At 36.0% G+C, this 24,186-nt stretch overlaps 1 protein-coding gene across 3 annotated transcripts in view; it reads right to left on the reverse strand.

The window, feature by feature from the left end:
• Positions 1–24,186, reverse strand: part of ATR (ATR serine/threonine kinase) — a 39,776-nt gene that overhangs the window by 9,730 nt on the left and 5,860 nt on the right. For 2 of the 3 annotated variants that reach the window (XM_042042280.1, XM_042042282.1), the window contains 30 exons: positions 23,651–23,845; positions 23,205–23,431; positions 22,238–22,390; positions 21,896–22,094; positions 21,038–21,297; positions 20,441–20,631; positions 20,238–20,338; positions 19,754–19,925; positions 18,914–19,081; positions 17,917–18,111; positions 17,394–17,579; positions 16,858–16,950; positions 15,314–15,444; positions 14,979–15,122; positions 14,012–14,105; positions 13,112–13,237; positions 11,442–11,648; positions 11,122–11,235; positions 10,003–10,118; positions 9,067–9,187; positions 8,051–8,188; positions 6,643–6,850; positions 5,965–6,143; positions 4,970–5,134; positions 4,523–4,614; positions 3,873–3,964; positions 3,326–3,503; positions 1,930–2,106; positions 1,388–1,547; positions 679–858 (listed from right to left, as the gene is read on the reverse strand). In XM_042042280.1, the coding sequence (XP_041898214.1) occupies positions 679–858; positions 1,388–1,547; positions 1,930–2,106; positions 3,326–3,503; positions 3,873–3,964; positions 4,523–4,614; positions 4,970–5,134; positions 5,965–6,143; positions 6,643–6,850; positions 8,051–8,188; positions 9,067–9,187; positions 10,003–10,118; positions 11,122–11,235; positions 11,442–11,648; positions 13,112–13,237; positions 14,012–14,105; positions 14,979–15,122; positions 15,314–15,444; positions 16,858–16,950; positions 17,394–17,579; positions 17,917–18,111; positions 18,914–19,081; positions 19,754–19,925; positions 20,238–20,338; positions 20,441–20,631; positions 21,038–21,297; positions 21,896–22,094; positions 22,238–22,390; positions 23,205–23,431; positions 23,651–23,845 (4,762 nt within the window). The remainder of the gene's footprint in view (positions 1–678; positions 859–1,387; positions 1,548–1,929; positions 2,107–3,325; positions 3,504–3,872; positions 3,965–4,522; positions 4,615–4,969; positions 5,135–5,964; positions 6,144–6,642; positions 6,851–8,050; positions 8,189–9,066; positions 9,188–10,002; positions 10,119–11,121; positions 11,236–11,441; positions 11,649–13,111; positions 13,238–14,011; positions 14,106–14,978; positions 15,123–15,313; positions 15,445–16,857; positions 16,951–17,393; positions 17,580–17,916; positions 18,112–18,913; positions 19,082–19,753; positions 19,926–20,237; positions 20,339–20,440; positions 20,632–21,037; positions 21,298–21,895; positions 22,095–22,237; positions 22,391–23,204; positions 23,432–23,650; positions 23,846–24,186) is intronic. The other variant, XM_042042281.1, reaches the window with a different exon arrangement.

Raw genomic sequence — 24,186 nt, forward strand, 5'->3', positions numbered from 1 at the left:
ATTTACAGATCTCTCTAAGTGACTGTTACAAAGTATGTTATTTAGTAAGACAGCAGTAACAGTAACAGTATCAAATGCCAAAACTTGGATAGGAGACATGCTGCTTTTAAGGAAACATAAACATGGACATCTCCCACTGTTTTAGGAGGCAATATTAATCAATGCCAAAAAGTATTTCACAGGCATCACAAGATGAAGCACGCAGTGCTGTATTGTTCAAGAAGAACATACCAGCTGTCCCTTTTCCTAGTTCTTCAGAGACTGGAAGCATATTTAAAGCACAGTTACAAGTCACTATCAGAGAGAGAAATAACACTGAAGAGTAGTGCAATGTATCACCAAGTCAACTTTGTGTATTTGGAGTAGTCCACATTTTAGTGAGGAATTCTAATCTGTGTAAGCATGAGAAAAAAGCCATGCTTCTTTAACTTGTTTATTTTAAAACAATTATATGAAGTATTTGTAGCTGTCACTGATGAGAACTGTACTGATGTGTTACATTAAACCTGGTTAAGACAGTAAAATCTTTACAGGAACTGCTTCCCTCCTACACACTGATGCACTATTTAATCCCATTTATGTTATATTTGACATCATCAGGAGCAGAATGACAGCTTACTTAAGGAATACATTATTATTCAAAGCTCCTGCCTTTTTAACAGTAGTATTCCAGATTACCTTATACTTTTTCATCACTGCGTTGCTTTCAAAGTTAGCAGTTTCTTCCATAAATCTGCCCACTAGCAGCATTGCCCGACCATGGATGAGCTGATTTTTGCTATTGCAGGGTGCTTTATTTTCAGGGAAACATAACTCCACCCCCTTCTGGAGAACAATTAGTGCTTCATGAACCTCACCCTAAGGGGAAGACAGAAAACATCTTATATACTTTAAATAAGAGAAATGCAAAACCTCCCTCTTACAGTTGTTATTAAGGCAAAGCTATGACTCCAAGTGTGTTCTAGGCCATTCTGGCTGTGGTAACTGAATATTACTGACTTCAAATGCTTCATGTATTTCCTTGTTATCTCAGCACTGTTGTGCCTTTAGGTGTATCACAATAATTGCCCTCATGTTTGCTGCCTACTGTTATTAGTTAAAAGGAAACAAATTAAGGAGAGGTCTACTATTAACACAATTTAAATTTGCCTGGGCTGTTTTGAAAGAGGCAGGTAATGCACCAGTTTTATACGAAGGTGCCAGAAAGGTCAGTGCATACAGAAAAGGGCTGACCAGAAGCTGGAGGATCAGCTGCAATGTGTTCATAGTCCCAACTGACATATCTTGTTTTACATATGCTGATTTTGTGCCATTTTTTTCTTGAAGAAAACTAAAAATATTATTTTCTTGCATTAAAGAAATTAAATTCCATTTTTGTTTTCCTTACCTTGGACCAGAGCCACTTTGCTCTTTCTACATAAAGTTCTGAGAGCGTCGATTCTCCAGCATTCAGCAGAGCATTATAGGCAGTCTGGTGATGACCAGCTTTCCTTGCAACTCTAGCACTCTGAAGCCAACACTGACCAACAAGCTCACTGTAATCCTGACTGCAAAGACATTTTTGCAGAAAATGAAACATTTCTATTATAAATGCTAGAAAATCTGAAGTAAATATCACAATGTGTTGAAACACAAGTTGAATTTCTTAATAAGCTATATACTACATAATAATAATTTAAAACTATTTTAATACATTTGTTTCACCCTTGTTTCCATTTAGGCCTAGAAACAAATACACCTTCTTCCCGTTTCTTGCTTCTCTTTCCTATAGATACCACTTTTCCTCTCTATTTTGAAGGTACATAATATTTGAGGACTACTTTTGTCTACAAGAAATTTCCAGTTTTATCTTCTCTCTTCTTACACATATATGGAAACACAGAGTATTACTGAGAATACAAAATAGACAAGAAACAGTCACATCCTCACCTTTTACTGAGACTAAGCAAAGCCCTTCTCAGTGCTAAAATGGGTTCTTTTGCTCTGTAAGAGTTTTGGGTCATTTCAATGCGAGCACACCAATTCAGGGAATCTCTACTGTGGTCACCATCTGGTTGCTGAAACATTGGCCCAATACTGTGTTCCAACTCACACAGCATATGCAACCTTTGTTAGCAAAATAAAGGAAAAAAAGTGTTGAAAATTGATTGCTGTCTGAGATACATGCAAATTTTACAGAGTTTTTTGCCATTTACTTTCTAAAAATCTGTCTCTGTAAATAATGTCATCCAGTAAGATTTATTCTAAAAGCAAAAATGCAGCAAAAGCAAGCACACAACATAAAGGATTTGTAAACTGATTAGTTATTTCCTTAATATTCCTTTGCCAAGCTGCTGAACAGAGACAATGTAGATCACTTGGACAGGAAGTCGATCTTTAGAAAGACTATTTCTGTCCATTACTTTCAGCAATAATCCTTCAGAAAGTCTAGTATTTTCAACAAATCCCATTTTAAAAGCAATGTACTTTTACTTAAAGTGAAGTTATTCCATTTATTTAAAAATACCATTACTGTTATTATCTGTCACTGTAAAGATGGAAAGCTGAGTGGTTGTAAATGCCCCAGTTCTCACTGGCAGAGAGCAGTGGGTACAAATGTAGTGGGTACATCTGACAGAGAAACAGTGACTCTTGGAAGGCTTCCAAGTAGCCTGGATCAATGGCTAAAGGAAACTACTTTGAAACATTTCTTTCTCAATACTCAAACTTCTTTTCCCAAACAACACTGGAGAAATTACCAACATAAAATAGAATTAAGAAGTAAAACACACACTTCAACTGGCTTCAGGCAACATCTTGCCAAAAGGGTGCACTTAAAGTGCAGAAGAAGTATTAAGTCTTTTTATTCAAAAAGGCTACTCACGTTTTAGTCTACTACAGCCAAATTAGAAGTCTAAGTAGAAAAGTAGAACTACCAAAAGGAATATGGTTTAATTCTTACAGCTCTTTCTTGATAAAAAAGGGAGCGCTTTTCAGTCTCCATATGGACCAAAAGAAATGCTCTTAAATTAATGGAGTTACTGGCCTATTTGTACTACTTCAAGCATGGAATTAAATTGCTGATTTTTATTACCTGACATTTACATTAGCTTGCTAGCTGATTTTGAAAGACTATACCCCATAGTACTATTGTGAAAGTTTTCCATGGAGGAGAAATATAAATTCCTAATTAATCAAAGGTTTTCAGTTGGATGAATTGAAAAAAAAAATAGGTGACAAAAAATGCACACCAGTACCATGTACTGTTGAAATGCAAAATTATTGCTGCTGCATACTTGATTATGTGATTTCTGAATTTTAAAATAGTGACATGAAAATGAGAAACCTGATAATGTGTTCATATCCTCGCTGATAGGATCCTCTTTCGAAGCTTGCTGCTGAAAGGGGCACAATCTGTTCTGCTCGAACAACCTTGAGCGTCTCATAAAAAGCTGCTTCATTTTTCTTTTTGGCTGATAATAATAAATGTCCCAGTCTGACACTCCAAGTAGTGGACTTTGCATCTTTGGGGAGAAAAAGAAGACTCTGCTTCCTTAAGCAGCTTAACCTGAATGTGCTAATTCGTCTTAACATACTACTGGAAAAATAACGTTATCTCAGATCTAAGTTACACTGTATAATTCAACTCCACAATCCACCCAGCCAAACAGACCCAAAATATACATGCACTCCAAACTTCTGCTCAAAGACTGTCCAGGTTACAATCAAATACAGTTACAAAACCCAGAAGACAGACAGAACCAACCTGCCTACCAGTAAAATCCAAGACAAACGACAACAGCTGCCCCTTGATTCAAGATGATTAAACTAAAACATATAATTGTTCAGAAATGCAATGAAGTATTAATACTTTTTATATAATAATAACTTACCTGAAGCCAAATAATTTTCCAGTAAATCCCATTGTGACAGTTTCCAGGCTGCTTCCACTCTGTAAGTGTTCAATTCAGAAATCCATTCAGACCTATTAAAAGAAAGAAAAGGCAATAAAATTTTGTGCTGTCTCCTCTCAGTATGTTAATCCTACATTATATTAGCAAATGTTCTTTATATAAAACTTGTCTTACTTGAAAAGAGGCAAGATAAGCTTGCTTCTAATGAGAGTCAGCAAAATCAAAGGACGTGCACTGGTAACAAAAGAGTTGTACAACATGATCCCATAAATGCAATCTCCAAAGAGTGTATTTCACTTCTGTGGTACACATCAAAACCTACCATCTTTTAATCCATTTACCTATTAGACTACAGAATACCAATGGAATCAGTAACATGGGAAACAATGAAAAAATTCTATCTAAGAAATTAAAGCACATACCAACACTGCTCAGAGTGCAGACAAAAACTACAAAAATTTCTAGACTTCTTGAAATAAATAATTTATAGATAAAACACTCAAATTTTTCTAGCTTCACACTGCTAATTCAATTATGTTTAATAATGAGCAGAAGTAGTTACTGAGACAGAGATTTATACCAGAGCTTCATATTATTCAAATAAAATGTGTATTAGATGTTTACAGTACCTGTTTGCAAGCACTCCATTGACCTGAGTAATTACAGTAGATAACTGACCAAGGCCTAACATGGACTTCACTACACCATGATAGTGAATAATCTAGAAATAGGGAAAAAACCAAAACAACAAATGAAAACCCCACATATACACATTAATGAAATTCATCGCAGCCTGAAGGAAGAAATATGCCCATTTGGGTGCTTTTTAGAATACAAAAAAGCATAACTAATTGCACCAGAAGTTAAATGAACATTCAAAAAATCCAGTAAGAGATTTGTTTCACTTCATAAGATACTTCCAACAGCAATAATGATTTAGCAGCTGCTACAACACTTAGATTCCTAGTTTACTTAAATATTCTAAAGAGGTTTCCTCGCCTTAGTCTTCTGTGAGCTAATAAGATTAAAAATAATAATTATATTTATTTAAAGAAAAAAAAAAGTTTTCTATTTACCTGATCAGGTTCCAGTTGGATAGCCCTATCATAGCAGGCTGTTGCATCTCTTAACAAGCCAATACTTTCGTGTTCAAGGATTTGTTCTTTGAGAGATGGCTCTGCCTTCCGAATGGCGCTCACCCCAGCCACTCCATCTGGCTCGTGCATAGCAGCATACAACTTCTTTATTCAAACAGAATTGGACATGGCCATTAAAACCAAGAATTTGTTTTATAGATAATGTGCAAAATCACACAACTTCTTGAACATGGAGCACACACTACCCTGTAGGACTTGGTAGCAATAAACTTTCATGGAAGATGTCAGTTTTGCTGGGCTCCTTCCAAAGTTGAGCCCTACTTTTGCCTGGAATACAGTAATACTTACGTTCTCATACTATAGAGTACTACATGAAGCTACCTGAAACCATCTGTATGCAGAGCAAAGTAAATATCCTACTATTACCTGATAGCATAAAGATGAAGATTACTTTAGGTGAAAAAGCAACATACTAAGTTTTTTTAAATTTGAAATGTCACTGAGGTATATAAACCATTGGGAACCACAAACAGGATTATCCCAGAGGTTAAATTACTTCTCGAAACTAATTTATATAATTTGAAACACCTTTAGCATTGGCTCTTTTTCTACTTTAGAATAAGCCACTTGGAATTTCTTCAAATGTGCTTTGGCTTTTTTTTTTTGTTGTTATTATAGTTGGCTGTATTTTCTGACAAAAGGCACAGAGCCAACTTCAAAGCAATAAATGTTATCAACAAACTGACATTTAATTATTTTCGGGATTTTACTATACACTAGAAAGCTACTCATTCCTTTTCATATAAAAAGCATGCCAAGCAAGAGAAAGTACTAAATATGCTGAAACACAGATGACTAAATGCTTGTATCCATCTTTTCTTCTTCCCACCACAATGAAGAATTTGACCAAGCTTTATTCATCATATACATTTTCATTTTAAAATAAAAACAAAAACCAAAAAGAACTTCAGAACCTGAAGAAATCCAAGATGTTCCTGAATATTTTGTTTCTTCTCTGTGATAAATGATTCAAAGTGCATCACAGCCCTTGTGTAAGCCTTGGAGCGAAAGGAGGCCACAGCCAGTGTATCCTGAGGAATAAGGTCTAGAAAACGTGTCACATTTTGATATTCTCCATAGTCCTCACTTGATGCTATTGAAAAAAGACATATTAAAAAGTCTGTCAATTGAGGTTTCATTTATGAGAATAATTTATGCATCAAAATTCAATTAACTCATGGAACAGTTTAGTAAGATAACTGTACTAATTTAAGAACATGGTTTTCTCTTCTGTCAACAACAATTTATTTAAAGCAATTCTGGTGAACTTCGTACATCTTGCAATACAGCACAGAATATTATATATTATATATAATATTACATATAATATTCAGTTAAACTGAATTTTTAGAGAACTATCAAGAAATTAACACTTCATTGTTCAAATTTTAAATCTGTATTTCTTGCAACAGCCATTCAGAACAAGGCATTTGGGGTGGAAATCACAGTATGATATTAAGAAACCATAAAACAGATTACATATTATACTAATACAGCATTTGTAAATGGTCATAATGTAAAGCTGCAAACATAAATAAAATACTTCTTTGAATAATGTTAATGCCATTTTAAATAAAATAAGCATCACTCACTTTTTAGATCACTTCTGTCTTTGCTACACTTGCCAGCATTTTTCTCAGCAATGAGTATTTGAAACTTATGTCTAGCCCACTGAGTGAGATGATCAAGCATGGAGAACACTGTCTGTGTGCTCAGCTGACTCAGATCAGATGTGCTGTCTTCAAGTCTCCTGCTGGACTGGTCATCGTGTTTCAGAACAGCCATGATCTCCATGTAAACCTACGCAAAGGTAAAAGACACAAGTGTCACACCAGCAGCAAAACAGTAGGAAACAGCAATTAACACAAAAGTCAAACTAAAATACCAGATACTTTAAATGAATATTTTAGATACTTTAAATGTATATTTTAATAATTTGGGGCTTATTTTCATGATCTTGTTGTCCCATAATCTCAAAAGGAAGAAATGGCAAACCAAGTGGCAGCTGTTGTCAAGGGGTTCCATACAGGGAGGAAGCCTTTAGGTTTCAAGATACAATAAATGCTACTGCACCTCTTCTACAAACACAACACTTCAAGATTTTGTATGAACAAAGTTATCTACTGGTTATTAGATCACAGATGAATTTTTTTGCTTATGTTTAGGTAAATAACATGACAAAATATCTGTTTCTGTTTGTTTTAGTCCATAAAATATGAGTTAACATACAGAACAGATGCTTATTGTGGATGTACTTGTTCACAGAAGAAAAATCATCACACGCCTCTACACACCCACAGTGTTTAAACACAGGTGTTTTAGCTGTGAAATTTCAAATTAATGGAATGCAGGTTATACTTTTCACTATCTTCTACTTCCTTTGTTTCATCCAGGACATGCTTACAAAAGAGTCCTTGCAAACTTGCATGTCTCTGTACATACATGTGCTGCTCCCAGTAAAAATGGCAGCACATGGGCACATGCACTGACAGCTCAAGCAAACTGAAGGAAAGCAAGACGACTTCTCTCCCGCTCCTGCTTTGCTACAACACATCTAGGAATCCTGCTCCACATGAATCTGGTAGCTAAATAGTTTATCCACTGAAACTGTAATTGTATGCAAAAGAGAAGAAAAAAATGTAAGCTTGAATTCTTGGAATTATATGAATTCAATTTATTGGTTGTTTTTGTTGCACACTTCCTCTTTGTATCACTCCAGCTCTTGATGTTACTGCAGTCATTATTAACTACGTAATATCTCATCCTAGACCCAACTGAACAAATCGATGGAAACCCACAGAAAAGCAGTTCCAACACAAACTTGTATGAGTATATTCAAAATCCTGTCAGAAAATTTATATTATTAATACACAAAAAGGAGTTTAACACCTAAACAATTTATTCATGTAGGTCTATATAATACTGCAGAGCTGGGCAGCTCTTAGGAAGAACAGCTCCTGACCATTCCTGTGAAAAACATTACCATCTTATACATCTCACCTCTTGTTGATCCTCTTGACTGCATCCCAACAAAACATAGACAAGGATGTGTGGAAGGAGATAAATTGTCACTTTATAGTCATTTTTCATCATAATACTGCAGCAATCAAAAACTTTTCTGGCAAGATCATGTCGTACCTATAGAAAAATATTATTTCCAGGAAAAGCATCATTACAAAAGTGCAAATGCCTGAACACTTAATAGATTTCCTTTTGTTGACGAACACAAATTCTAGTCCACCCAGTAATTTTAAGATACTTGTCTCCTACAGAAGGTTCATCAGACTTAAATCTGCAACAGGGATGCCAGATGGTAGCTGCTATTACATGTAGCAACTGCTGATAGCACAAAAGACAGGTAAGCACTGCTTACATTTCCACTTTTCCATGTTTTTTACACCATTGTGAACTTGCACTGGCCATAGAAAAACAACCTTAAGGCTGAGTCTACCACTACACTCAGCCTCTCTTCTGCCCTTAAAAGCCTGTAGAAAGTAGGAAATTATTAAGACATTAAACTCTTCTCTGTCTGAAAGAGGACAGTGTAGTTACTGAGCTACTGCAATTTAATTCGCTTCTTACACTGGTTGATTTGGAAGTGACATTTTTGGTCGGTCACTTAAGATATTGGAAAGGGAAAAGAAAAAGAAGATATAAGTACTTTTTATTTGCTGGGATTATGGAGCTACAGGGAAATCTTTCCGAAACTGAAAAGGTAAATCCAGAAGCATTTCAGATACTTTTCACAAGCATTTGTCAGTGCACTCAGTTTCACAAGAGTCTCTGGACAAAGGCAAGTTTCCTTGGCTTTTAGCTTCAACACTGCTTGTGAAGCCTAGCCAAGAACCAGTGCTGGAGAAGGGAGAGTGCAGTATCCTGCTGAAGAAGCAGGGAGGTCCTTTAAGAGGCCTGCAGCCAACAGCCATATTCTCCCATCTATCCCTGACCTGCAGAAACTGAAATAAGGTTCAAGAACTGTGTTGCAAGGAGCATTAAAGAAAGATTTATTCTCTTACCTTTGTTATAAGATAACCTGCCCAAGTTGCTGACCATTCTGCAAAATTATCACCTAATTTGCTTAAGTAAATTGGCTTCTTCACCTTAGACCAATTTACAGCCTTCTGATAACTCTTGTACCTGTAATTTTAAAATATCCATTTAATAAAACTAACTTTTTATTTAATATAATAAACAAGAGCACATTGTTAGTTATTAAATTCCCTCACTGGAACAGTATTAAGTTCCATCTTTGAATCTTTAGAAATAGAATTTAAAAACCTACTTTTGGTAATCAACATATTTTATTCTAGAGCTTATTAAAATGAAATATGAAATAAAAATTCTCATAATTTGTTAGGTTGCTTGTAAGTATATTTTAACGTGCTATTTGTATCAGTTTTAAGAAATGCAGTTGGAAAGGCCAGAAAGTATGTTTTCTAAAAAAGGTAAAGCTTATCACAGGTGAGCATGACTGTCTTCATGAGGAAATAGAAAGGAAACTGAATATTTCAAATTAAGACACAAACATAATTTGAAGTTTCATTTGGTTGAAGTAATGATAAAAATAATGTGAAGAAGAAGTCAAATTAAAACTCACTGAGCTCCTCCTACTTGATAGAAGGTAGCAGTAATGGAATGTTAATAGACTTGAGTACAGGGGAAAGAAAACAAACAAAAGCTTCAAAACATCATATAAGCCAGTGCTCTAGGGACAAACAGGCAGACCTGGGCAAAGTATGAGCTCCAAGTTTTGCTTGTTTGATTTAGAGAGAATTACTTCCAAGTAAGTGCTAATTCAGCTTTTTGTAGAAAGACCTTCTTTGAATTTTGTATATATGCATATCACTCTTCCCAGAAGAGTGACAATACAAAACCATATGAAGTTAATACTGGCCTGGAGAGAAAAGCATTTAGATATGTTATGAAAAGACATTGCTTAATCTGTCATATACCGTGTGTTTAAGTGAGGTTCCAAGATCTCCTGCACATGCTCACGAAACCTCCTCCAAAGCCTGGAGCCAGGGCAGTCAGTGTTTGTCTCTCTACAGTCATAGATGGACAGTAACTCCTGAAAAGGCATGGTTTACAACATCACCAAGTTAGCCATGACAATTTTCATACCACAGTACAAAACCCCATGTATATGATCTTAGAAGTCTTTTTGCACCTGAATGATTCCACGATAAGTAATGAGAGAGCAGTTATGGAATGCTTAATTCAGAAATTGTAACTGCAAAACTGTGATCCAACATTGTTAATCCCCTGTTACTACACTAGGCAGTTTTGATTTCAACTGCTGATTCCCCAGATTCTCCAGTTGGTGTTTGGACCACATTGTATCATAGTCTTCATCTCTGCCAATAAACCAGGACTATAATTTAGTCTAATTCCTCCTTGTGCAGGAAGTGCACAACCTTGTGCATATGCTAATAAAATTCTTATCCTACTGACTACATAGGGCCACCTATTTTCTCCTAGATTAAAGACCTGTCCTGAATTTTTCACAAAGTTATTAAACATCAATAACAGCAAGAACAAAAAAAAGACACCAAAACCCCCCATCCACTAAATCAAGCCAGCACAAAAGACTTAAGAGTTTGAAAATAAGGGTAGGCTCCCTCTCAATTGCTTCTTAAAAGTGCAAGCAGAAACTACCTTAGGAATGAATACTCACTGCTTCTCATTTCTGCTTGTGGAACCTGAACTAATTCTAAGTCACTCTCAGGATTACTCCTTGAATCCCTATGTATGGACTGCTAGCTACCTCTAAAACATCAAATGTCTCCTAAAATATTGCGACACAAAAGCAAACAAACCTATATTTGACAACTCCCCAGAATTTTAAGAGTACCTTGTCATTTAAAGCTGTACAGGATGAAGTTTCAAATACTTAAAACATGTACTTCAAAATGAACGTTTATATTGCACAATTTTAAGTTCAGTGTTACAGAAAATATTTCAAATACTTAAAACATGTACTTCAAAATGAACGTTTATATTGCACAATTTTAAGTTCAGTGTTACAGAAAATAATCTGTGAAATAAAAGTAGGAGCTAACCACGCATCTTACCTGAATTGCATATGCTGCAGAATCCTGAGCACGAACATTATCAGCATAAGCAAGGAATGCTCTGGTCAGTTCCATTAATAATCCATAGGCAAAACTTGGATCCTCCACTCCAGCCTCAACCACAAACAGAATGCCAGTTTTATTAAAACAGAGTAATAGCTGGATCTTTAAATAATCATTTGGAAGCTTAACTTTAAACTGTTTTAGGTGAGACAGCAAGTACCGATTTTCAAAGGGTCTAGAGATAAGAGGCTCCCTCCACCCAAGGACTTTTAGAAGACACCTAATGCTAAACAAAACACTACTGCAATGCTTCTTACCACAAATGTAAAGTGTTTTCCTTGAGTTTCACTTGTTGAAAAATCGAGCCTGCCAGGATCTATGGCTCCCAGTTCACCTAAACATTCTCCACAGAGCAGTCGAGCTTGGGAATTTGCATCCTGGCAGCCAATGAGAAGCACTGTTACCAGCTGGGAGATGACTGGTTCCACGGTTTCACTGTCTGTGACATACTTGATCAATTTTTCCTAGGAAGTTGAATAACAACAACAAAGTTGAGGTTTTCTACAACCATGTTTATGGTAAACAAGCTCAGAAATTTTCAGTCTGTGACTCACTTCCAATTTCATTTAGCCATGACTTCAGGTTGTAACTATAGTCCAATTGCACTAATCTGCTTCTCCCCCTAGGAAGGACTAAACGAATGAATGAGGGATTTGGGCCTCAGTTAATAATGCTGTCATGGCCAATATTGTATTTCATTATCATACACCTCTCTACTAACTTAATTTTCTTTCTTTGTCTTACCAAGAACCTCTCTTCTACATTATCTTTTTCACTTAATTATCCCTTTTCTTTTGTGTTCCAATACTTCCTCCCAATTTCTCTCATGCAGCTGTTGTCATACCTTCTGGGTTTGCTGCCATTTGTTCCCGACAATTTGTATTCTTATTATTTGCCATTTCTTGGACATTTCTTCACTCTCAAGTCCTACAAAGCCTAGGGTTTCAAGTCCTTTGATCAATGCCCATCATTTTAACTGGATGTCCTTTCTTTTTTGTTTTGGCTCAGCTTTTATTCCTTAGTTTCACATTTAGTCCAAATACAGAAAAAAAGCAAGATGTTTGTCGTTGTTACGCTTAATGAAAACTGAAACCACAGCCAACATTGAGCAAATAGTTCCACAAGCTGTGGAACTAATTAAGTTTGATTTGCCTCAATTATTTTGCTAAACTTCTAACTAAGCAAGACATGGCAGGATTTTGCTGACCTGAGCTGCAAGAATAACTGGTTGGCCAGGAATATGCACAATGATCGTTTGTTCTTTTAGCTAGAATTTTTTTTTTAATTTCTGGCTAAAGAGTGTTCCACAATCTTGTAACTACTAAGGTTACAGGCACAGATTTATTACTTTTTCTAATGGGTCACATACACCCTCTGGGCTAACAACAACACAAATGGTAAAGCAGCGTCTTCAGCATGTACATGGCTATAAAATTTATTTGAATATGATCAATGGATTCAAATTTTTGACGGTGGAAGACAAAGAAGGAAGAGGAAAAAAAAAAGAAGTGTGAGGTGGTCAAACACATCTTAATTCTTTCAGATATTACACACACATGCACGCATTTGCTTTTATGAGTTAGATTCCTGATGTAAAAGCCATACATGTCCTAAACAGACAATTAGCCCACAAAACAGATTGTTAAAATGGAGTTCTTAGATACATCTTTCCTCAGAGTTGGAAAAAAAAATAGTACACTAGCCTTGCTGAATCAGCATCACAAAGATTTGATGGATTTGAAAGTCCACCTACAAGAGGTGTCATGAAAAAGAATCCATTTTCCCCATTTTATGAAGAAACAGCTTAATAAACTGAGGAGAATAACCCAGTTCAAGTGAATGCCCTGCAACAATAAGGAGTTTTAGACTTTTGGTCCAGATGCTAATTCAATTTATTTTTAGTTCTACTGAAGGTGGTTTTCTATACCTGGTTTCTATACAATGTTTCTTTCAAGCTGGTAAGTGCATGAATACGAACATCCACATTCTCATGTTGAATAGCTCTCATAGACAGCTGCAGGGCTGTCTGCAAGTCTGTGCTTTTGGAGGATTCCTGAACATGACATAAGAAATTCAAGTTAAATATAACAGGAATATGACTGAACAGCATGTCAAAGAACACAGGTAAGAACACATGGAAACAACTATCTTTTTGCCTACATTCTCACCTATATCCACATACCATTGTCTTCTGACCTATTTTTTAAAATGTTTTCCTCAAAAAGGTGCTATATTTCACTTTTAGGTAAACATAATGATGGCATAAATAAAAATTATAAAATCAGAAGAAAATGCTTTGTTTTAAGTCTATCTAAAACCAAATTAATTTCTACTTTTGTTGCCTCATTCCTACAAAATAATTTTTACTTCCCATCTGTTACCTAATCATTCTGAGGGCGAACAAATGAAATAGACCATAGGGTACTCTTAAGAAGAGAAAAACTTTGCTCCCTGTAAAGTGAACATGGAAAAGGGATGAAATGGAAAGCAGCTTCTCTTGTAACATAATTATTGCCATAGCTAAAACTGCTGACTTCTCATCTTATAATCTGTCACAAAAGAGATGAAAAGCCAGCGTTCAGGAGATGCTACAGAAACAAGAATGTTGAACATGAGTATATTTCATTCCTAAACAAGAATCAGAACCTGCTTAAACTACTCCTGCAAACCTGTTTTGTGGTGGAGGCAGATAAATACTATTTCCACTTAACAATAAACTTTACATGTTTTCCTCAGCCGTGGAGGAATTCACGTGGAATTCCGTGGAGGAATGCATCAAATTCATTTGATGCATTAAAGCCAACCAAATAAATAAAAGAAGCTGTACCTTTCTATATTCCTGAAGGACAACCTGAACTTCTTTTAGTTCAGGAAGGTCAGGCAGAAAATATATTTCATGTAGAAAGTCTCGTACTGCATCCCTAATAGTTATCAAAAAAATATTGCAAAGAATATGGCAAACATTAGTTGAATCAGAAAAACCTTAAAAACACATCAAAAGAAAGCAATGAAGAAATCTCTTTCAATACTGCTACTATGGCCTTCTACAAGAGCCTTATTATTCCTACTGCTACCTTTTATTTTGAAAACTGTTGTTATGATACAATGCAAGAAAAATGAAAATGCAACAGAAGTAATCAAGACATTAAGTACCAACATTCCTAAAAAAACCCCAAACATACTTTCAAGCCACAAAATATAAGATGAAAAAGAATTATGGCTCAACCTTATCCTCAAAAAGGTTAAGTCATGAGAATTAAAAGTATTTTGTATTAAACTTTGATTTTGTTTTCAGTTGGTGTGACCATTTGAAGGGAATGCGTGAAATCTTACTCAACATAATAATCTGTGTACTTCATAATTATACCTCTAATTATTAAAGAAAACAAAGAACTCATTTCCTCCCATTTCCAATTGTGTACACTTCTCTCTATCTTAGAGCAACTGTTAACAATCATCATTATTCTGTAGAGGGAAGTCATTTTCCAGACCAGCAGGAAAAAAAACCACTCAAGAAAACCTGGCAGGGTTAAGTGTCTGAATGGGTTTCAACTTGGCCACAGCATAATATCTTTTTATAAGGACAATATAAAAACACCTTTTCAGATGGGGCTATCACTTGTCACATTTCAAGATCTCAACACAGTTTAGAGAAGGGGGAATTTTATACAATAACAACGATTTAGCAGAAAAACAAGTTTTCTCATCTCATTGCTGGATGACTTGAATTTAGGGTTATCCCAATTCCTGTTGCAGGATTTAATCCATATAACTGAAATTATTTTGTACAGTACCTGTTCTCCACTATGAGGAAGTGGAATATTGCTGTGGTTTCCTTGGGTTGGATATGTATGAGGGGCAATAACACTACTATCACATGGCTAAGCAAGGAGCCAAGATAGGAATGGTCCAGACTTCGAACAAAACAATCCCAGGCTCTAAACAAGAAAAGACAACAAAACAAGAGTAATCAATGATTATCCTCTGCAGAAAACATTTCAGGTGAGTCGTGAGAAGCATTTTAAGCTATTTCAGCACTGTGGTTTAGATTACTGTCCAGAACAAAGCAAAATATATTAAAGGACAGAAATAGCAGGGATGCCACGGTTTGGGTACACCATCAGTTCACCTGCAACACAGTTCTGGGAAGTCATCCTTGTATCTCAGAGCTGTTCTCAGCGTGGTCATCATCTTCACTCTGACCGAACTGACGTGTTTGGGACCCATGAGCGTCATTAAAGACCTCAGGCTATTTAAAGCCTAGACATAGATGAAAGTCATTTTAGTGTATTAGATACTCAGGAGAACATGTATAGGTCACATTTTCTATTAAAATCAGCCTACCCTTGCTTAAGAAACCATACTCTAAGACATCAAAATCAGTTTGATGTTTTAATAAATAATCTGGGTTTAGAAAACAGAGAGTGAAAGGGAATCTCTAATGGCAAGATTGTAACAAAACCCCACATTATTTAGGCTGTTGACAGATGAGGGAAGAACTGTGGACACCAAAGGAGTTAATGATTATAGATGATTGTTATAAGACATGATAAACTATATATCCCAAGCTGAAAAGAGAAGGCTTAGGAAATATAGAGGAAATAAAAAAACTTGCATTTAAAAGAAAAACCAAACCAAGAAAACCCCAATGGAGTTGACATACAACTGCTCACAGAAGTGACTGGCAAGCATCAGGGAACACGTAATAGCTCAGCTGTCAATGAAAGACAGAAGAGAAATACTAAGATGCAGGAGATATTTCAGTCACAGTAACACTACACCAAACAAGGTAGTAAAATGCCCAGCATGAGAGATCTGTTACACAGGAATAAACCTGAGCTTGAGAAAAGGTCATGCAAGGGGAAACTCACCAAGAATAAAAAACCAGAAGAAAAGATAGAAACAATAGCAGGTGAAGCAAAAGAAATGCTATACAAATTAAGAAATTCAGAAAGCATGAAGAAATGAGGCTACGAAAATGAGAACATTTTAACACGAAAAGCAAAAAAACACCAGAGAAAATGCAGTCTATCAATGTAAAGGTTATATACATTCTAGCACTGAAAACTTTCTGCAGAAATCATCTACACTCTCTCTGTGAGGTGGCTGAAAGGCCAGTCTTGTGGTTAGAAGCACTGCCTCAGCAGAATTTTCAGTTTGTCTCAAGCTGTGAGCTCTAATTTCTCTAAATGCTCTCTACTGCAAAGCTGAAACGAGCTGTTCTGTGAGAACCAAAACTAATGAAATCCAGTTTCTCTTGGATTTCCATCTTTTTTTCTTTACCTTTACCCTTTGGTGTCCTTATATAACCCCATGCAGTAATTCCAGTTTTCTCCCATATTCCCTCATTCTCCCACTGTTGTTTGTTTCACACATTAAAAATCATACACTTGGATTTCCCCCCTATAATTCCTGGTTGACTGACTCGTTGCATACACCACGTTTGACTGAAATATGTAATACACTACCTGACCATTAAAGAAACATATCAAAAACTTTTGAGCTTACACAGAAGTCCTACCCACAGTGAGACCATCAGTTTTAAAGAACCATTTTGGAACCTTAGTATCTTTGAGACTTCCATGACAGTTGCATGATCACACAAGTAAGTCTGGAATATTAAAACAGTCCTTGCTTATTTTTCTTTTAATATTCAGAATTAAGTTTACACACCATTTTTTTATCCTCAATGCCAACACTGGAACTCAGTAACTGCATGTTAAAAAAAGCCAAGATACCAAGCAATTTAGGTTGCAGATAATCAGCCTGTGGAGAGGAAAAACAAAAGCTAAAAACCCAAACGATCTTACAATTTACACATTCCAAAGCCTAAGAAATTAAAAAGCAGGTATGAAATGCTAATTCTGAAATAAATAAGAGAAGAATCCCAAATACATACACTGCTACTTAAGAAACATCAGTGTTAATGACAGACATCTCTGTTAGGCTGTGGTTACGCTGTTTTGTAGGATCTTAGGATTTGTGTGTGCGCTGTTGCTTTGTTTGGGCACTTTTTGTTTTGATTTGGTTTCATGCGTATTTGGTATGGATCTCCCTATTACAGGAACACTTAATAGGAAATGCCAGCCTTTCTTCCACTTTTTGCCTGAAATAAGTGATGTTCAGAGAATTGCAAATTGCCTTCACTCTCACAATGGCCAAAAAGAAATTATTGAAAAAACTGAATATGAATATTTTGATGTCCTTACCATTTGTTCTGGTGAGGTTATTTCCCTAGGTCCCTGATAGGGATCATCATGAGAGGCAAATGAAGCCAATATGGACAAACCATTGAAGACTTGCTGATAGTGCTCTCCAATCCGCAGCAATAATTCATTATGCAGACCCTGGTAGTCCTGTCTCAGCAAGCTGCCCAGCTCTATCTCGGTCTCATTCTACAGTCAAACACAAAGTCTTTATTTAATCACAATGTAATTAGAGCACTGAGAGACAGGAGGCACTGGGCTCCGGTTGATTTGTTATAGGAATCAAAGAAAAAGCTTCTGATCAGCTCAGTGTCAGACAAAGTTTTTAGAATTTGCTAAGTTCATAAAATATCTTAGAAACATTCCTCAGAGCCAACAGAACTGATTATAAATAACAAGAACAAAACTTCTGCATATACAATTTCCCAGCCTATGCTTTGCAATATCTTAACTTAAAGCAGAAAGCTCATTATGCATCAACTGTTGCTCCTAATTTGCAGGTGTAATAGAGCAAATACCAATTTACCTTGAGGTAATGAAGTGCCCGCTCAAGCTCATCCTTAGTGCAGGAACAGACCAAATGAGAGAAGATATATTTGAAGTTATTGATTAAAATCTCTCTTCGGTTCACATTCAATTGCTTTGCTATGGTTCTGATAAGTGTGGAGGCTGCAGGACTGGCCTTGGCTGCAAGGTCAGGAAGCAAAACTTGCAGGGTCCGCTGGTAAATTAAGAACAACACTTAATGGAAAAGACAAACAAACCAACAAACCCTCCAAAACCCCAGGGTTAGGCTTAGTTCTGCTTGTGCCAGTACCACAACACATGTGTCTGGTCATAAGTATGACCACAGGTATGAATAAAGAAAAACTTTAATAAGATGAAAATACCTAGTAAAAATAAAGATAAAACTAATTACTTTAGGAGCTGCTTCATCTAAGAAACAATACTAAGAAACATTAACAAAAAATGAGCTATCATTTTTTGTGTCCATCCAGATTCTCCACAAAAGGAAATCTTAAAAACACCCCAAAACAAACCAAAAAGCCAACATTCCCACACACAACACCACTCGCCCAGCCTATGACTCAGCTAAAGCACTGCTGACTTAACATTTGTGCATCTCCCATCTACCAACAAACAAAACACAAGTACGATTCTCAAGCTACTTAGGCTTCCAGTGAAAGAGTTATCTAACCAGATATCTAACCAGAGCTGTATCCACAGAATGGCAGCTTTCTTCTTTTGAAATAAGAAAGCTGACACCATGCAAAAATCACGCCTTACAAAGGATGCCTCCAAGTGCACTAAATCATTAATACAGACATACTTAATGAGTATTCTAAACTTTAGCTCCTTATCTGTCATACTTGAATTGGCACTGTAGCCATCCCTCTAACTTCTTGATAAAACTGCTCCTCTGCATTTCAGCTCTCAGTTGTAGCATTCCCAAGAGAAAGTGTGGATTAAAACTGAAATTCACAAGCACAAACACAGAATAGCAAAAGGACTGACCAACTTACTGAGAGAAAGCGATTTAGATCTGGAAAATCAAATACACTGGCAATCTCAGATAACATGTCCAGAGCCATTTCTCTCTGGTGAGCAGCTGTTTCTTTCTGCAGCTCATTGCCTTGGCATGGAGCACTCAACACCACCATCTGGCTGGAGTGCAGGGATTCCACTAGAAACTAAGCATGGAGAAATAGGTATTTAGTATTATTTTGCCCTTGTTCACTCCCTAAAATTAAACACAAGAGTTTCACTGGTCTTTCTATGCATCTGTTTTTATCTCTTATTTATTGCACATGGATCTATGATTATTACTTTGCAACAGAACTGGCTTATCATCCACTTAATAATTACATTCAGTTTTGCCACCCTGGATTCAAATATTTCATTACTAAAAATATATTCAGAATTAGGAAAGTCTGCTTTTGACAATTTTCTTTTAAACAGAACTTTTTGTCTTTAGGTAGTGGCCATAACAAAACCCCTCAATCAATCACAGCATAATTATGCCTGTGAAATGCTGACTTCAATTCCAATCTTAAAACATAGTGTCTTGCAGCAACTGTACTACATAATGAGAGATCTTCTATTTCTGAATGAAGCATCTAGGGTAGAAATTCTAGCATCTAGGGAATAAAATAGAGAAGCAACACTATTGAGGGGAGATCATGACAAAGTCAAAGATTTCTCATTCCTTCCTGAATGTTTGTAGGATTTTTTTTCTTAAAATAATTTCTTTCTCATCCTATTTCACCTTGAGCAATACTGCAATTTTGACCTTTAATTCCATTTTCAATATACACACAAAGAACCCAAATACATGCACTTTCTAAACCAGCAACTCTTTTTACCTGACAGATAGGCTTCTTGTACTGACTGAAAAAAGCCTGCAGTTTTATGGCCTTGGCTGCTGCCAGGGCCCGGATTTCTGTGTAAGCTGCTCCGGCCACTGAAGCTGACTTGGACAACAAACAGTGCAACAAATGCAAGAGGGCAAATGGTACCAAATCTCCTTTGGATGCCCTTACAAAGTAAGCAGAAGAAAAAGAATTAAAAAGGAAAACTGAATTGTTGCATTAATGAAATAATTAAAGAGCATGCTATTGCCATCGTGCAAAATGAGTCATGGTTGTATTTGCATGGCTTATCTGTACCTCCTATGACAGGGCAGAAGAAAATGAGGAATGTTCCATAGGAATCAACAGCTCTGTACAGTTGCAATGGACTTGGGGCAAAAGCTGACTTCAAAAAAAGTAATTTAATCTTACACTTGAAGTAAAGGTTACTTTGTATCACAAACTGACTCAGCAATTTTCAAGATACTCTCAAAAATACCTTCCAATATCTCCTGTTGTGAGAATCAAGGTATCTTTAAGCTCATTATTTCTTGATATTTTGGCATTTGTGTAGGCTTCTTTCATCCTTGAAACAAACAGCTGGTACACAGGAAAACAAAAAAATATTTTTAGTGTTTGACACTAGTAAAACAAAAACCATAGTAAGTTAGGAATAAAACTCAAAAATAAACGTGAATTCACCTCTTTTATGAATCCTTCTTCAGAGTCTAAGCATTCTATTATGTTCTTTATGCAGTCACTGAAAGCCACTCGTACATCTTTGTCTGGATCTTCCATTAGATTTAATAAAGACCCAACGAGAGTCTTCACACTGGACTCATCAGTATTAAAATCCAGGTGTTTGCAAAGATGAGGTATATTTTCTATAAATGCTGGGTGGCATGGTTGGAAGAGGAAAAGAAAACATATTTTTAATTATTTTTCGAAATCTACCTAAGTGCACAAAACACTGACGCAAACAAGCAATAAAGCACACTATATTTTTTCACCAAAAGAATAAATATTGTGAAATCAGAGAAGCTATTTAAAATTCAGATTTTATCAAGTATTATAGTTTTAGATATAGCTATAAATCAAATTTAAGCCAGGGTAGTTTAAAAAGAATATCACTAACAACATTAAATATCAGCAGTGATATCAACTGAAATACAAAACTTCGAGCACCAATAGAACTATTAAAACCCAATACAGAATAAAAGGAATGGAGAAAGGTACAGGAATAGTGACTTAGTACCTCAGATGGAAGCATAAAATGTTACTAAAGGTAAAGCCACATACCTAGCTTTACTGAACTGGGTGCTTTGCTTTCAAGGAGAAGGAGAAATGGCTTGAAAACACAGGCTTGCACAGAAGAGGTTTTTCCATGAGCAGAAGTCACAGTAAGGCTGCTACACAAAATATCATGAGTAACATCCTTAATAGCAGAGTCTGCTAAGGAAGATCGTACATGGAATGGACCAGAAAGACAACAAGATAACTTCCCAACTATAGCAGCACAAGCCTCCTTGACTAGGTCAGACTCATCTCTGATTTGATTTCTGAAATGGAAACAAAAATGAAATCACTTTAATAGATCATTTACCTAGAAAATTGTTTTTCTACACTGTCTGAGTTCTCTAACTATACTGACAGTACTATCAGGACAGCTTAAGGATGTCTCACTAAATCATCTTTGTCCTTTTCAGATCACTCTCAAGTTCTGTTAAATGTTTGAAGTAGCACTGGGCATGGTGAGGCTAGCATGCTGTAAAGAAGAAAGTGAATACTAACACAAAAGGACAGAAGACACCAAGACACATATACAAAAAGCAGAGAAACTGCAAAGATTTTAAGAGACATATGGACAAATACGACACGAATTTCACTGACAAAGGTATCTCCTTTCCCCCCCTAATTAAAAGACCCTTAATTTGGGGGTCTTCAGCTAGCAAAGGAACTTGTATACTGACATCGTAAGTGAACACTATTCTGTCATACAGACATCATGATATGCACCTATCCTGTTGATATCTGATGATTTCTGAAATTAAGATCTAGCAAATTTTGGAGGAACATTTATTTTTGTGCTTATACTACATTTATTATTTGCCCATTTTTCTTCTTGCACAAAGGCAGAAAAGCTGCATTAATACATACAAAAGAGCTTTGGGAATCATGCTGCAGGTCTGCACACTTGGTGGATGAAGCAGGAGAGAGAATCCTTTAACACAAGTAGCCCGAATTACTTCATGGGGACTTTGTAGTGCCCAGTGATAAATTGCTTTTCTCCAATCCAGATGAATGTTTCTTGGGAAGAGAGATAGAAGGAACACACAGTGTGACTGAGTTCGGGGTGCTAAAGAGAAAAAACAAAGTAAATAATTACTTGATTTAAACTTTTAATACCATCAATCATCATAAGAAGGCTAATAAAATAATTTTACTTCAGAACAATCATTCCAAAGTGGAACTAGGCTTTATAAACTTTAACATACTTACAGAAACTCTGTGCAGTTTTTTGACTCAAAACTAGAGGACCAAACCCCAAAATAGATGGCTTAAAAGAAGAATCATCCGGATGGCTGTAAATCCAGGGCAGAGACAGCAATCCACATAAGTCATCAAGAATCTGATCACTCAGTGGAATTTTCACTAGGGGAAAAAGCCAGCAAAACAACAACAAAAATATACTTTTTCAGCTCTGTAAGGTTTATAAAACATTTTAGGTTCCTAATTTGCTACGAAATGTTACATTTTCTATCAACAAATATTAGCATCACTATTCCCACATGTTGATATCCTATTTTTCAGACATGTAAAAATAAATCATGCAGTGCTAAATCAGAATAACCTAAAAATCTCATTAAACAGATGACAGAACGCAACACATGAGCAGCAGAATGAATATAACTTTGGTATTTCTGGATTTATGCGAAGACTCTCAGGTGGACTTTGGGGTGTCTGGTAAGCTGAACTCATAGGAATATTTTAATCTTGGTAACTGAGTCTGTATTCCATCCTACTAGTTACTTTTAAAAAAGCATGGAAGTACTCAATGTTTTTGGTACCATGCATGCCATGCTTGCTAAAGCTGGTCACAAGCTTTGAAATCATTGAGAGGAACAAAGATAGTAAGGGATGCTGCCTCTGTGTGTCTTTAAAAGAAAGCTGCTGGAAGTTTGTTCCTTTTTTATTTATTTTCACTATTCCCATGTATTCTCTTGATCAGATAAAAATCAGTAGAAGTACAGATAAAAAGAAGTAAATAATGTTCAAAAAGGAAGGCAAATGAAGGTCTCTAAACAAAAAATAATGCTATTTTTTAAATTTAACCTTTTTTGAAAAGAGTTGGAATACTAGCACGAGATTCATAATTTCAAGTACCTCCACCAAAACAGACTTAAAACAGTCAGATGAATTCCTAACTTACAAAATACAAGACATCTTAGTTTAAAGGGTTTCTTACCTTGCGCATACAGCAAAGCATCAAAAATTTTTACTATTCTGTCAACCACTTGTTCTAGATTGACAATCTGTGTAGCAGCCTCTAACAGGTTTCTGCAGACTTTCACTACTCTTGTGGTAAAATCAGAGGAAATCCACTTGAACTGTATATTCACCATTGAATCTGAAGAGCTTGGAGTATTCTTACATGTATCAGAGTTACACAGTTGAGACACTCCATGCTCTTTACTGTTAAAACAGAAATCACATCAATGCAACAAATGCCACAAACAACATTTAATATTAACTGCTTGTAAGCCAAGTTACTATGAAAATGTACTTCTTCAAAACATATAGGACTTATCCAATACTTATCCTGCTACACAGACAAGCATTAAAGTAATCTACACGAATCATAATGAGTTACAAGAAACTCTTGGTCTCACAGTTTCCCCTTGGTACCCTTACCTGGTGGAATTTGTTGGGGGAGAACAATGAACTATGCACAGAGCAGCCAATCGCAGAATTACAGTGATCCCTTCAACAGTCTGAAGAACATCCACTGGCAGAACTTCTTCTTCAAGGAGAGATGTTAAGGATGCAGCTTTCTTAGTGATGGCATTCCATAGAGCACTCTTCAGTTTCATGTTTACAGGGCTAAGTCTGTAATTTGACCATATTAATTATTTTCCAACACATACTTTCTTTCAGAAAAGATAAAATCATCATAGCAAAACCAGAGGTAATCCATATTTAATATAGGATTAGGAAAATACCAAATGAAGCTTTAGCTTAAATGTGTTCTTTGGAAGGAAAAGATTCTAACTCTGAATTTAAGCATGATTCATATCAGACTGATCTGAAAGGCTATAAACATATAACTCTACAATCCTTGGAAGGTCTTGGTAACCATAAAAAGGCAAACATTACACCCATCTTTGACAAAGGCAAAAAACGAGGATCCAAGGAACTATAGGCCTGTCAGTCTAACCTCAGTCCCTGGC

This window comes from Corvus kubaryi, unplaced genomic scaffold (assembly GCF_017639235.1).
Source record: "Corvus kubaryi isolate FWS band 111438036 unplaced genomic scaffold, C.kubaryi_AGA036_p1.0 37397, whole genome shotgun sequence".
In the NCBI taxonomy this organism is placed as follows: Eukaryota; Metazoa; Chordata; class Aves; order Passeriformes; family Corvidae; genus Corvus; species Corvus kubaryi.